Source organism: Opisthorchis viverrini (genome assembly GCF_000715545.1).
Source record: "Opisthorchis viverrini unplaced genomic scaffold opera_v5_654, whole genome shotgun sequence".
NCBI classification, from domain to species: domain Eukaryota; kingdom Metazoa; phylum Platyhelminthes; class Trematoda; order Opisthorchiida; family Opisthorchiidae; genus Opisthorchis; species Opisthorchis viverrini.
In genome coordinates this window covers 20,770-36,536 of record NW_008752324.1, presented here as the reverse complement: position 1 = coordinate 36,536, position 15,767 = coordinate 20,770, and the positions used below count along the sequence as shown (strand labels likewise).

At 43.9% G+C, this 15,767-nt stretch overlaps 1 protein-coding gene across 1 annotated transcript in view; it reads left to right on the top strand.

Annotated features, from left to right (window-relative positions):
* T265_15615 (hypothetical protein) overlaps positions 1-1,486 on the top strand; it is a gene marked incomplete at both ends in the record, with an annotated part of 4,288 nt that extends 2,802 nt beyond the window's left edge. The window contains one exon of the mRNA XM_009178771.1: positions 1,255-1,486. Coding sequence (XP_009177035.1) covers positions 1,255-1,486 — 232 coding nt within the window. The remainder of the gene's footprint in view (positions 1-1,254) is intronic.
* Between the last annotated feature and the right edge of the window lie 14,281 nt (positions 1,487-15,767).

Genomic DNA, 15,767 nt, shown 5'->3' with positions numbered 1-15,767 from the left:
ACATTCAGCGAGCACGCCCTTCATGAAATCGGTACCATTCAGCACGACTATCGTGGTCAATTGGAACGACTTCAAGAACACGAGCATACGAAGCCAAGCGTCATCTGTAGTTTCATCCTTTGTCCTGATTACACTTTATTGGCTCCCTCTATTCGTGGTCTCATTAACCAGCGCACCATACGACAGGTCCATCACAGAGAGACTGGACCCTACTGTGGTGTGAAGGTTTGTGCTCATGTGTGACGCAATGAGCTAAACTGGGTGGTCCATGAGGCACGTACAGGGTCTGTCATACCAAGCTGGTCAATGGCTGGAGGTCTGACCGGCATAGTCTCCAGGCCGTCCAGGTTGGAGTTTGGAACATGTGTGGCGGCTTGTTCTATAAAAATGGTAATGCACTTGAATTTCCCACCAAGCACTGCTGCTTTGCTATCAGGTTTTGAGCCAAATGCTTTGGCTAAAGACCTTAATTGTTTTTCTGTCTGGGTCTGGTTGCTCTGGCCTCAAGTTTTTGACCAATCAGGGCTTGCCTTGATGCTGGACAAACTAGCATACTGACCTTCTGACCAATCACGTGCACGTTTGGCTTGCTGGTCGTTGCAGTGCCTTACTGCGAAATATGAGACGACTTTGGCGCAAGATTCCACCCGACGCTGTTTGAATACTTGAAGAACATGTTTTCAGACATGGTACCTATTCCATTTTGCAGCTCTTTCTGCTATGACTCCAGTCCAACTATGGACGTATAGCTGTACAATTTCACCCCAATTTGCCACGAACAGGTCAACTAATCAGAAACGTGGGTAAGACAGTGCAATAAACCTCAGAGTGCGCTGTTAAGCACAAAACACGCCAACCGCCAACGTGATAATTACAGTACCGGAAAACACGGATCCATGGTCGCCGGTCAACTAATTTTGTTGAGCTCCCGTCTCGGAAACTGTGCCAGTCGGATACGGAACCCAAACTTTGTAGCATGCGTTCCGTTTTATAGTCGGAACATGTACGACAGTAGTATGCTGTGCACAACAGGGATTATGCCGGTGCGCACCTGACTTCGATGAATTTCTTCGAATTGAATTCTCTTCAACAATAGTTTCTGTTCTTTTAGGAGAATGAGGTTGTATAGAGGAGCCTCTCACGCTTTGTTTAACGAACTGTTCCCCCACAACCCTCTGTGGTCTCACATTCTCAATTTGCAAAACCCCTAATCTTGTTTTGCATTTGTACGACTTCATAATACGTTCCCCCCAGCTTTCAATGTGCCAGATGGGAGTCCGAGTGCAACGATCTGTCTGAGGCGTTCGAAGCGCTCTCAAGGGAGTTAGATCGGGCGCGTGAGCATGGGGAATATGACCACGCTACGCATACCACCCTCCACCTGGAGGCTGTACAGCAGCAGCAACAACAACAGTCCGACGGTCTCGCGACAGGAAACAATGACGGACTTGTGAGACAGTTCATGAAAGAACTAGAAAACAGTCATGTACGTGCATGATTACGATTTTTTGACATCATCGGCCCTCTATGGGGAAATATCCTCGGGACATTTCAACGTGTGCGTCGGATTCTGTACATAAATGTGTCCCAGAGCTCTTACTTGGCCAAACGGGGTATACGCATCTTACGCGCCATCAAGAGCGCGAAGTGAAGCAACGACGAACGGGCATGCGAACTGAACAAATAAATTTCCCGCACCATGTTTATACAATAGTGGTGTGTTCCACCCTTGTTTAATGCTGTCTCGTATTCGGCGGATACCAGTTGGCGTGTAGGATTCACCATCATCGACAGTATAATGCCTGTACACGACCATCAATGTTTTACTGTCTCATATCCGAAGTTTGTGTGAAACAAATTTTTGTGGCTTAAAGAAAAATAGTGATTGGGGGAGTAATCCTGGCCGCTCACTATCGGTCTGGGTCATCTATATTTTCGGACACAAGTTTGGACAAAATGGGTACAAACCGACGAAATCAACAACACTATTATCAGATAAAAGACATATTTTGCGGCAAAGATTAAGCAGACTCCATTTCGGGAGCTGGTCCGCAAGCACCTTCCGCAAACATTTTCGTTTAACTCTTCCAGGTAAATAATCCACCATATTTCTGCTCGCGTCACGCTCTATAGGGCATGAAAAACGGCACTCTTCGGCGGTCGATTGTTTGAGTTGCGCGACACATGGCATAAACATCACAGCTTCTGATCCCTGACACATTCCTTAGACACCATCCCTTTTTTCACACCCAAACACTCGCTTTCCAATTGTCTCTGCGGGTTTACCACCACATAACAAAGTAGCTCGCACCACAGCCTGATAAACGGAGGAGTCCGCAGTCCGCACACTGCTGCCTCAGGCAATGGCCACGGTCATTGTGATTTGCTGAAACAGGCCCCGGACCAGCCCAAGTTTCCCGGGCAAAAGTCTCGATCCTGTGTATTAATCCGTGAATCCGTTAATCTTGGCGTTATCCTGAGTACACCATTATGGGCAGACCTGATATTATGCTACCCATTAGTTAAGATAACCATTACCACTAATTAGGAATTTTCTCGGTATATTTTGGGGTTCAATGTGTTCTTGGACGTTGTCGGGACCACAGAAAAACGGCGGTGGGCTTAAGCTTACTCCAATGGCTCATAGTTCAATGGCTAACCCCCACGTTATGGTCCAACAACAGTCACATAAATAGTTAGCATTACTCGGCACAGATGAGGTCACGCGTAAATTGGCATGGTCTCAATGTAGTGGACATTGAGAACAGTGAAACACATCCACAATGGGCGATCTGAACTAAAAATAGAAACAATTACTGGGGTGGTGGGGCCTTGAGAATTCGATTTATTGGTCGAGGTTTTGAGAAGCGTGAGTCGGGATGATGTGGTGGAGAAAGTTAAAACAGGGATGAATGTTTGCTAGCATCACAGTGAAAATGAATAGGCTTACCGATACAGTTGATGGGGAATAAGGAACCGTCGACGCATAGGAAGGAATATGAACTGTAAACAATCATTGAGTTTGTGTGGAGGACAAACGGTTAGTTCACTGAAAAAGTTAAATCCATCAAAAGGGCTGAGTGGGTTCGCGCAAACTCGTCCAATAGGAAGTTTGGTCCAGATTGGTGGCTTGTTCGTTTTTCAAGCTAGGGTTCCGAGAGAGCAGGAGTGGTTAGTCCATATTATAGAGAAAAGAGTTGCGGATGTATCGTCAGGATGGATGTGCCAGTGCCATACCATTATTGCAACAGAATGCCTCGGTTTCTGGACCGAAAGTGACCTTAGTGGTAAAGCTCATAAAAGAGTTTCTCATTTGTGGGTTATAGGTTGCGGTTTGAGTTACCCAGAGGGTCAGTTAAAGGTTTGGGGTAGGGGTTAATTTTAGGTTTTGGGTTGATGTAAGTTTAACAGCACTAGTGAAAGTAGCGCTTTTGGCTAGGCTTGTTGTTAGCGCTAAGTTCATAATGAGAGTTGATGTTAGATTAAAGGTTAGGAATACGTTTTTGCCGGGTTGGGTCAGGGTAAGGAGAAGCGTCATTGCCAACATGGGGTTCACGTCTGGTGTCTGGGTAATGTTTGCGATCTGACTAGGGCAATATTTGGCACTCTGATAAGAGTCAGTAAAGTGTTAGATTTAGTGGTGGATGGCTTGGATCTGGGCTTAGTACGAGCGTCATGTTTTGTGTTAGGTTTAAATTTGATTAGGATTACCATAGGGTCGGGTTCGCACGATGGGTGAAGCGGGAGGCCATGTCTTGAGTCTAGTTTTAAAGTCCCTTACTAGATTGGGCTTGAGAAGATGATTTACTTTGGTGCCCGGTGTAGATTTGTGTTATATGTTAGCGTAGATACTGTTTTTTATGGATCACAAGTTGATACACAGAATTAAGGCTGTCACCCAAGCTTCCCGAGTCGGGTTTTTTTGCTGTTCACCGGTCACTGTTTACCGAAAATGCACAAGCGAGAGGAAGTGTAACAATGTTTTTTTGGTTCTCAGCGCGACTCAGCAGTCTTGTCAACCCTAGCACTGAACTAAGAAAGCGTCCAAAAAAGTATTGAAATGAATCATAGATACCGCATGAACAACCGTTTCAGGAAGGTCGTGCAACGCCCCAACCTCTCTACATGAGAAAAATTGCTGCCTAAAGAAGTGTGCGTCCAGGGCTTATAAAGTTAGGCCATTGGTGAAAGACAGGTTGACCAAACCGTGTTTCTCAGGAGTGACGACATTTTAGTGGAAAGGGGTCAAACACTGCAAAGCGCGTTTCATTCCAACGGATTTGAACCAGGCAGCCATTTTTGTAGAGGCTCGTTGAACATGCTCAATGAGGGTTATGAATTGCTTGCATCTATAGAAGACAACTCAATTGACCTTCAAAAAGCTGTCTGACGTAGACCCCGTAGGGTACCTGGAAGTCTATGTGAGTAACACATTGTCCAGGATGCTTAAGCAACTAGCTAGATTTGATTGGATCAATCATGAAAAATGTTGAATGAAGGTAGCTTACGCAACCGACTAACAAGCGACCAGGGCTCAATGATGTCTCCTCAACCAGCATTCTACATCAATCATGGCGGACACACCGGGCTCCATTCGCCCAACCATCGCGATCTGTAATAGCCAAGGGTCCGACTTGGACGAGAAGAAAAAAAATTAATTTTATTAGCCTTTCATATTATTACATATCCTGGTATCTATCTCACGCAGCTTCCAGCACTTGCCAAACGTTTACATGACAATAGCTTCTCTTGTAAAGTTTCCTTGGCACGGGGAGGCAAATCCATTGGGGTCAGACAGAGCCTATAAGCGGCTCCCTCGTTTCGTGGGAGTTTCGAACTGAGTATCTACTTGAAACAGGAATTTGTCAGTCTGCATCTCCCGGTAAACCCCAAGTGTGCGATGCCACGAAAGTGGTTGCAGATCTACACGATCTGCAGCGTTATCGGTTGCTTTAGAGAAGTCGAAAAATTTGGTATACGATGAGTCCTTGGCTTGGTTAAAGCAGTCCATAGTTACATGGATGTTTGCCTTGCATCGACGGCTTAGGAGAAATCCTTGTTGATTTGAGGATATCAAGTTGTAAATAGTATAATCTATGATGACTTGTTTTCACCACCTCCCACGGCACGCTGGTGAAACTAGCAGATGCCGTGGAATAGCCTGTCACCAGCTATGTAAATTGGTGTGGCAATTGCTCCCTTCCAAGCAATGGCGTGCGGTTTTCGTCAAGCGACTGATGAGAAACCAGGTAGAAATATTTTGCGAGTTTAATCGGAGTCTCGTTCAAGATTCTTGGATTGACCTCGTCTGGACCTAAGGCGCAGAACTGGTTGATCATGTGTACGAGCTGACAAAAGTCCTTCTTCGTGAAGACCAAGTCGGTCAGGGGCCGTTCTGAGTTACTCCTCGACAAGATTAGATGTGACGTGGACGCTAGGAAATTTTGGGTGTTTCCACATGGAACGTGGATAAATCTCACATTGTTAGGTCTGATAAACTGGTAGCGCAGCCTCGAGGGTCACAGCCCTAAGAGCGACAAAAATAGGAAAGGCACATACTAAGTCCTCTGATAAAAAAGCTGAGGACGTAGACTCCAGCCATCCAGGATTTATTGCTTGGTAAATGACGTGCTCATAACAACTGTTTTTCTCCTCTGTGTAAGGGAGGCTTAAGGGTCAATTTGAAAAGCGTGAAGCTCAGTAAGGTAAAAGATATGCCAGACTTTGAAACGTTGTGCTTTCCGGGTGTAACTCAATAAACAAAGCTGTGTTTGCGACCGGACAAAATTTTAGTTCCTTTTGGGACATTTTACCAAGAGTACACTAGCTGGAAGAGCTAAACAGCATGACACATTGTTGCCCAACGAATATCTGGTAAGCTGAGCTAATTTTCGGCCGGTTGCACGTGCGTGTGCAAAGGGCGCCAAGAGGGCTATCTATGCAGTGAACGATACATGCTACGTGGGAGATTCAGTAGGCCACAGACGTGACAAATAAATGTTAGGACAAACTGAATTTGGAAGTCAGAAACAAGGAGAGTCAGCAATTAACTTGGCGTACTCCGATGACAAAATAGTTTCTGATTTTGCTGAACAATGTTTTTGGCTTCAGTCAAAGAAAACTGCCACTTTATTTACCAAGTGGGCATGATGATTGAACGGAAAATATGCAAAACCTTGTCCTGATTCAATGTGAGTGTAAGTTTAGCACTTTAATCAGTGAAAGCAGTAGCACTTGCAATCTCACCAGATATTTTGACGAAGTTCAAAATTGCGAAAAACTACTGTATTAGGTTAAAAATGTCATCTAATGTTTGCTAGGATGTGGCAAACATTATGAGGAAACCTCCATTTATGGCACAAGAAAATAAGTAACCCAAAATGCATCAATGCTCTTTGTTACGGTAGTGCTTCGTTCACAATAACCTTGGGCTTGTTGGTCACCTACCTTCTTTATATAATTCCATCGTCTTCTCTATTATGAGCTTTGTGCGCAAACTTGTGAGCTAGGCTAATAAGTACAACTTTGAAAATGCCTTTATTTGAACTTTAATAAAATAACGGTGTTCTTTTAGAGCTGTCTTACCAGAAACCCACACAATGGTTTCGGATTTATGCTCTGAATTTGCCCGGCAGAATCGGACGTTTACGTCCGTGGTGATAACGGGTGGATGTAGCTACTGTGGCGGTTTGCGGCGAGCGATGTTTTAACCGCAATAAGAAATGAGAGGACCGGCTGGGGATTTGGAACACGACAAGGTTGATATTTTGAACTAAGCTGGAGGCCAGTAGTGATGTTGCTCCCACACACTCGCATCCCTTTTATTTGGGACTAATAACGGCGCCTTACTATTCCTACGGAATAAGCAATAGGTTTTCCTCTACTGAGGTTGGGCAGAGCTTAATTAAACCGTCGCACCTTGATGGAGAGAAAAATCTCGGAATGTACATGTTTACAGGAAAACAGAGCAGATTTTGAGGGCTTTCAGCTAGTAAGGCATGGGACACTGGTGGCGTTCACCCTTAGACTGAATGAAAAGCAGATTGAGAGGGGCACCGGTATGTCAGGAAACGAGGTCAGTTTTGAATGTTTTGAATGATTTTGTTCAGCACGGTGATGTGTGTGGAGTGAGGGGCAAGGTTGTTCTCAAAAACAGCGTTCGCTCCAACGTGTTAACTTGATTACACTTGATAAAAAATGAAGCCTGATTCGATCGCGGTTTTTGTGTTTGTTATAAGATTCTGAGATAATTTAGAGGGTTTATCTATCCACTTGTAACTGGAATCCCGATCAAGGGCACTGCCGTTTGAAACTACACAACAAACCTAAATCTGATAAGGCTACCATTTCTGTCGGACGTGCTTGATAACGCATAGCGAAAGAAGACCAAACAAAACCTATGAAACTGCGCATTCGTACCATTGCGTTCGCAGTCAGAACTAGGCTGCAATCGCACAGTCCGCATCTCTTCAGTATGCATGGAATTACTTCGGGTGACTCAGTATCAGTGGTAACATCTCCAAGTAAAGCCTACTTTACGTTGCGCCGGTCAGTGAATACTAACAGTGTTTCCTTTTCATTCTGATTACTTCATTTTAAATTGTTAGTTGGTGGGGTAGCGTTGGAAAAAAATGTCTACTGCAAGAAACACGCACCAATGTTTGTAAAATGCATGTCCTTTCGACGTCCGTTCTATTATATTTATCCCACTTTTAATTCCACAGCGGCAGCTTACGATAGCAGAAGCTCACTGAACTAAAGGATGATGCACTTCCTTTCGAACAATTTTACTTCTGATTGCAGGGAAGCTGGCAGACCGTGTTAGTTTAGCGTTGGAAAAAAATGTCCACTGCAAAAAACACGCATCAATTTTTGTAAAATGCACGTCCTTCTGACGTCCGTTCTATTATATTTATCCCACTTTTACTTCACATCAAACGCCCATAAATATGTCCGAAGTCTCTTACGCAGCCGGAAGGCTCCGTCAGGCTCAGGTTAGGACGCTTCACCAATAGCCCTCACGTTAAGTTTTATTTGCCGTCCGACAAAGGTTTAAGGTAGCACATGGGCGCCTAAGAGTATGGGCAGTGGTAAAGAGGCTGGTTTGACCAGTACCGCAGACCGTACAACCACTGTGGATATATGGAACCTGTCGCAGCTCCCAGAATACACAACAGTGAGTATCCCGCATCAACAAGATGGATCATAACGATAGAAAAAAGACACGAACATATGTAGGCTGGGTACGCGAGCAGTGCACAATGGGTGATAACCTACCTGGACTGCGGTCTGCCCTTTCAAGCATTATTCGCACTAGTGGCGAGTGACTGACGTCCAATGAAGCTAATGCGGAGAACTGACTTGTCCATTTGTTCGTTGGCACATCATGCATTAGTGCGTCAGTACCAAGTGAAATTTGGGTCAAAATTTGGTCTTACGCGAGCAGTGCACGATGGGCGATAACCACCCACACCGTTTTCCTCAGTAAAAGTTTGGCAGGTAGTCGACATATGTGTTTTAGGAAATCTCGCTTCAGGATACACTATACCCGGAACTCAAGTTGCTATCAACTTAGTCACTCATGTTTTTATACTGTTATGACTGTTAGATAGTATGGTTGTTATGGAAAGCAGTAATGTTCTGTGTGAAAGTTTGTTGACGGAAAAATGCGAAAAAAAGCCGGAGGATGTCCCCGCATTAGCGTGCAGAAGGCCCTGACCCGTTTTCATGGCCTCCGACATTCAAAAAATGCCAAAAGGAAATAAATCGCGGTGTTTAATCATGTCAATAGAACTGAGTAGATGCAGTAAGCCCTGTAATTTTCACCAGTCCTGGAAGGAGTGGGCGAGGTTTGGCTATGTGAACCGCTAGCATGCCCTTCGCTTCGCCAAAGCTATCCCATCAGTCCATGAGGCCACAGGTAATCATTGATGCAAACCTCTGCTGAGCAGCTGGGCCTCGTATGGAGCATTTGCATGTTTGGGTATAGATAACATGACTCGGATCAGTCAATCATTTGCTTGAGTTTGGCCTGTAAATGAATCGACTAGGACAAGTCACCATGTGTTTCAGCCCCCAACCTAGAGGACCGGGAGGCCGTGTTTGTGAGACCCCTAACCATTGACCAACTTGACTATGTGAGTGTGGCGGGTAAACCTCCCAGTACAGCTCAGTGGGTCGCTGAGGTGCGCAAACCGTGACAACACGGTAAGGCAGAGGCGTAGAAATAAGTAGAAAACTATTACCACAATAAACTTCAAATATCCACTACTACAAACACCTGTATAAATAATTTTCGTAGAAGTGGGTAAATGCTTTTTTGTGAAAATTCAATTTGGAATGGTACTGAACACGTGAATTATTTTTCAGAAGAATACCCCAGTACTGTTCGCAGCCTTTATTGACTGGTGTGTGTATCTGGGATGAACGCGTCGGCAAAAAATTCTTCACAAAATTGAGAGTTCTAAAAATGAATCTGTTATACCTGCTGATTCGCCAGTCTGTAGCATCCGCTACTGACCCGCTCCCGTGCCCAACTGCCGGACAAAAGACTCACAGAAGGGATTGAGTGAGCGCGTTTGAATGCGAGAGCAAACGTTTTGACGGCCCCACGCTGTTTAGAGGGTACATTCCGATATTGATCCAAGTTGTCTGACAGGCGTTAGTTAACACCCATCAACATCTGTCGTGCCTCTATGAAACTCCTGAACGCTGATCACAACCGGTTGTGCTTCTGTGGCGTGCAAGAACACTCATCAGGTTTTGCTAAAGTGATTGAATGACTGGCTGGCCTCTATGCTTGCCGGCTTCCTTATTGTAACTGGCGAAGTTTTAGGGTCGCAGTAAGCTCCCAGCGTTCTAAGTTTTTTCGGGAATCTGACCATCCTGATACCTCCCCCTTTTGGCCATTCAGCGTAAGATGTTAAGGTTTCTGAGATTGCTGCCTTGCTGGTGGAATCAGTGTGCTAATTATCAAGAATCCACAATAAAATCTGTGTTCAAAGGAATGAATTAGGACTAAAGGATTTCCAAATATTATTGTTTGTTTCACTGGCTACTTTTTCCTCTCCGGTTATCTGACAAATTTGCATAAGAATCAAATCAAAAGTTCCATTATAAATACAAAAACTGTTGAGCGAACTAACTACTTTGATGACTGGCTGTTACCAACTTTAACGCCTGTTTTAAGTAGTCATGGAAGAATTAGAGTCTTCGTTCACCTTATTTGGCCATGTTGTCTAGCCCATTAGTCACCGTGTCACACACAAAAGCTTTCACCAGAATCTATTCAAAGAGACGAATACTGGCGTGAGAAATCAGTTCCAAAAGTGCGCCCAAATGTGAATTTAAACAAATTTTTGTGATGAACAGAGAACATGTCCATAGTTCGTGCAACGCAATGTTTTAATGGATGAGGTAGAAATGGGGTGATGCGACAATAATAAAATGTCAATTAATAGCACGCAGGATAGTGCGGTACATTCGAATTTATGCAACTGAGGTCAGATTGGGTGGGAGAAATTTTCAAGCTTTCCGTGCGATACAATGTCGGCCCACTGGCCACTACTTGAAGGTGTCTGAATCCAGCTGGAATAAGGATTCCATTAACTTAGGCCGTCCAAAATCAGGTGAGCATTTAATTGACGGCACATCATGGAGGTCACTGGCGTAGCTCAAAAAATAAATCGTCCTAAGATTGAGTCAACGCAGAAAAATGAAATGACTCAGCACTCACTCTGAACCTTCTGCTTAAGTTGAAAGCTGTTATTCAGCCTTAAATTCCTCTTTGACTCCCATAAGCGTCATATCTGAAAAGCCAATCAGTATGGCGTCTAACTTGGGACACTTGTCTTCGGCTTGTGTTTGGTTGTACACGAAAATGAGCACATTCGTGATGCAACAAATGTTTGAAATCAATTCATTTTCCGCAGTCATGAAATGTTTAGCACATTGCCATATCAATTGCTGCCGGTCACCAAGTGTTTTGGATGATATCACTATGGTGATCAACTCTCCTCTCCTATCTTGTCTTTAATGGCGACTACAATTTTATCTGAAGTATAGGGTTTGTGAAATCCGTGAACTTCATTTTCCCCCAGAAATGGGTCACTCAATTAGACTAACGGGTGAAGGCTTACTATTAAACGATAAGCTGCGACAGGTGCACACTATCTATTTTCTTAAGACAAAATAGTATTGATCCAAGTCCCCAGACAACACCAAACACTTTGCACTGCCCTACAGTCAAGAGGCAACATATATTGGACACTTTGTCAAGGCCTATCGGCTGACATCTCAGAGCGATGGAAGTGGCACAAATTTACTTTGTTTCCACAGCACTTCCAGAGCTTTTAGCAATATTGGGGGTAAGCGTTTTTGAAGGCATCCTCTTCCGAAAGATGAAGAGCTGTCCGGAATTCATGATGGCTGTATGGCTGTCCAGATATTCATAATGTGTGCTTCTAGATTACGAGCGTTTAGGAACAAGTTTATTCACAAGAAAGAGAACGCCGGACCTGAAGATGTTTTGTCGATCAACTTAGTCTATGTAATGTGGATAGTGAACTTCCCGAAACGTTTCTATTCGTCCAAGAGGATCCTGCTTTCTAAAGCTGGTTCAATATTAATGCTGAAGACAAGCACTGGTCGAACAAGATTCCTTTCGTTTTTGCATGCTATACGAGAACTGCTACTTATCTGTAGATGAACAGGAGTGCTGTATAGCGTCTGTGATACACATATCTGCTGTATGAACTGGTTACACGGCAGGGTCAAACTCATGAAACGCCTGGAGGAGCAGCCTAATCTGGTGTCCACCAGATTATTTTATTTCTAAACCTGGTAACACATTTCTGTCACATTGATAACTGAATGTTTATGCGAGTGCTCAACAGTGCCTCCAGGCCGCCAGATCACGTGAGGCCATTTGGACCCTCTGATTTGTCCCTTTGGTGAACAAAATTTGGAGGGCATTTTCGGTTATTCGAAGGTAACCGCAATCAAAACCCGATTGATTCGAAACCTCTTAGATTCCTATGGACGTCGGTGACCGTACACTGATTCGACCGCACAGGTGAGAGCCAAAGACAGTGCCCTTGAGGTTGGACTTCATTTTCCTTCGTCTCCTGAACGATTTCGTCTTCCTTCGATAGTATCGTTGCAGTTGGTTTAGAGGATGAGATTACACCGGTGAGACCCAAAGACAGTGCCCTTGAGGTTGTACTTCATTTTCCTTCGTCTCCCGAACGATTTCGTATTCCTTTGATATTATCGTTGCAGTTGGTTTAGAGGATGAGATATCTACCTGGTGGGGAGTACACTGACACCCACGCATTTATGTTCATCCACCAGTACTACTTTTTGAAATGGCAGGATGGCCCAGTGATTAGACTGCGAATTGACTGATAAAAAGATCCGTTACTTGAATCTGCCCCTTGTTTCTTGGCTCCCTTTGTCAAGACCTGAGCAACCAGGCGGTGTCCCAGTCCCTATGCTCCCCTCGGGTGGTGTTGCAGCTCCTCCATTTTAATAATAAATTCACGCATAAATCACGTGACAGGGCTGTGCCAAAGATGCGATAACCCATACTCTGCTCATCAATAATAAATGCTTGAATCAATGCAAAATGATTTGGGGAAATTTCATTGGTCGTATGTATCAGCACACTTTTTTATCGCTTTGAAGACTGAGGAAAACAGATGAAACTCACTAGGTCGGCCTGGTTGCTGAAACGTTTGAATCCCATAAATCCCTATTCCCACTATTTCCAAGTGCACTAGGAATTACGACATATGTCCCCAAATCCCCGTTCATGCGATTTCGGAAGGAGACAAACTAAGGATGACTTTATTCAAAATTGTAACACAAGGAATACCAAATGGCATTTCTGAATGTTCTGTTGAATTTCGACGTCAGTTGCATAACTTCATACGCAATTCATAATGGGGCGTGCAGCTTCCAAACTGCGCGAAACACTTGAATTCCCTGGAATCCGTAACAGCCATGAATGGTGAGAAAAATACTCATGAAATATAAGTCCGAAGTGACATAAGCAGGTGGTGAGAGCACTATATAATGCCGGTATGAGAATAAAGGAGCCAGTTATGTATGTAATGCACTTCTCATAACGTTGCCGAAAAACTTTCGATAGTGCACGACTGGTTTTGCCCTTCTTGGGGCTTATCAGGTGAGCACAGTCCACGAATTTCCGTCAACCTAATGTTCTACTTAAGATCAAATCGCATCGAATTAGCGATTATACACTCATTTGCAAATTAATTTGGTTCCTCGAGAGACCCATCTGAAACCCAGCCTAATTTCTTGTGTTCCCAGGCAAGCGATTTGCTACACCCGGCCACCTCACGTTTAAGTCACTACGATATTTGAGATATCGCGATACGTGTACACATATAATGCACCACTCAGCTGCTTGGAAACATCATTAAAGACAGGTTCAGCTGAGCACGTTTTTCGTTCGAGAAATGGTACCCTACATCAACAAGACGTTCCTCAAAATCGAAGTGACTAAAACGTGTCCACAAGTTCTGCACCATCGGAAGTTCTGTGCAGTAACACTCACACTTTTCTCCTCGTTTTGCAATAATATCTCCTGTGAAGCGTTTGGTCGTTCTCTATGCATTCCAAGAAGGAAACGAGTCATTATTCAACAGCTAGGTCCTCTACAAAATCTTCCAGGACTTCTCACCCTATTCCGGAAAGTAAAATATCGTTTAAATAGGTCATCAAAAACAGGGTGAATTTGTCTTACCTGGTTACACACGACTAAAGGTAATGCTTTACATTTTCAAGTAAAGTTCGTCATTAAGGTTATCATGCAAACTGATTAAATCCCAATTAATCATCAATAACCTCAATACCTGTGCAGTGTGGAATGCAAATTCTAGTTCTTGCGGTCACACTCTCGCACTGCGGGTAGCTCAATTCTTTGATAGCTCAATGTTCCGGTCAACTCCCTCTATGATTTATGGAACCAAACTTACAACTGCTTGGCGGTCTGATTGAAATTCTAGCGCCGGGTTTGTTTTGTGATCTAAGATCTACGTGATTTACGTACCCAATATGAATTTAGAAGTAACTTTCAGGGAAAACCGAGTGTAGGTTACCTCCTTCGAAAGACTGTTGGTCTATTGGTCAAGGAGCTCCTGCTTTTGAACGTTTGAATTCAAAATATAGCCTCCATTACTCAATCTTCAGCGAACATTCTGTGTATCTGAGCAGACGGAAGCTGAATAATGGTGTTTTATGATCGCTGAACCGCCATATTGATTATTTTGTGAGAAACGGAACTAGAAACTCAGTGCAAACATCGGTACGACTGTTACCTAATAATTCAACATTGTGATGTTGGATATTGCGAAGAAATCTGTTCCAAGTAGTGAATGTGGACAGGTGGGACGATCGTTGGCCATTTGTTAATTGCATCGAACATGGGAAGACACCAAGATCAAGCAGTTTTCAACCTCATGGGTGTCCTGAATAAAGGTGTGCTTGCCGAGAGTTGGATTTTGCCAACACAACGCACACACAGATGCGTGAGCTCTGCTACTTACCATCTTTGGTACGAATCCTCCACGATACTTATCTGTCGGATAGATGTTACCAGACTACACAACTTACCAGAGGCTGGCCATCCATGCGGCTCTTGACAAGTACTTGGCCTCAGGTGGATCCAGTTGAACATAACTATTACTCAAATACAGACAAAATTATTGTGTTTTTGGGTTAATTGCGTACACTCCCAGTGTTTCAGGTTGTCTCTGAGTGACTGTACATTCAGTGAAGTGTTGGTTCTAAGTGTAAGAATTAAATACCTCAATTACCCAACCTAGCAGTTGTAAGTTCAAACGCAACTAGTCGCACTTTAGGCACAAAAGTACTTGCGATATTTAGTCGAAGACACACGTTCCCCAAATAAGACGGATATCTTCGAAGCCGACTGATATGTGTCCATTTACCCCGGTGCCACAATAACGAGGTGACCAGCTGCGGTAAAGATATTTTCTACCAGATTGGCTCATAAATTCTCAAACAGCTGAAGGGTCTTTTGAGCGGAAGGTTCACTGAAATCTCAACTCTCGTCCAATTAAGTTTTATTCTATCATACCAAGCCTAAAAAGTACTAAATGAGACATTCCCGGTTGACTAACTTGGGTTGAAGTGTCCGGAGTAATCGTTTTACCTTTGGATTTGAAATTATCAGCTATATGTACACACACACTTTGTTTACATGAGAATTGCGAACGTTAGCTCGCCGGCTATCAAGTACTTTGCCGCTAGATGAATTCCATTCGATTTGGCACAACGTATTAGTTATACACTTCTTGGAGAATCAGCTTCGAATGTAACGGGGCTACATTACTGCCAATGGAGCCAGATCTCATCGGTTGTTCCTCACTCGCCCTTGACGGATGAGTTGTATTCTTAGTATTCATTTCGACCGCGACAGTGATCAATAGGTGGGCTGGCTTGCACGTTCGTTGACTTTTTCTCGTTCGGTCAAGCCCACCAGGCGATCAGGCGGCTACACAGGCCAGGGTTTACGGTAAAAAGAAAAACAATAAACAGACTTATTAAACAGCAATTGATTATCAAAGGCAATAAACACCGGCACCATACAACAAGTCTTCAACCCAGTTTGATTCACCCTGAATAACGCCATAACTTCAGAGGATGATGGAAGAGCCGTCATCCTACTGAGTAGTCTGTGTGCACATCCAGAAAAAAATCCTGAGGTTACGTTTTGTGTT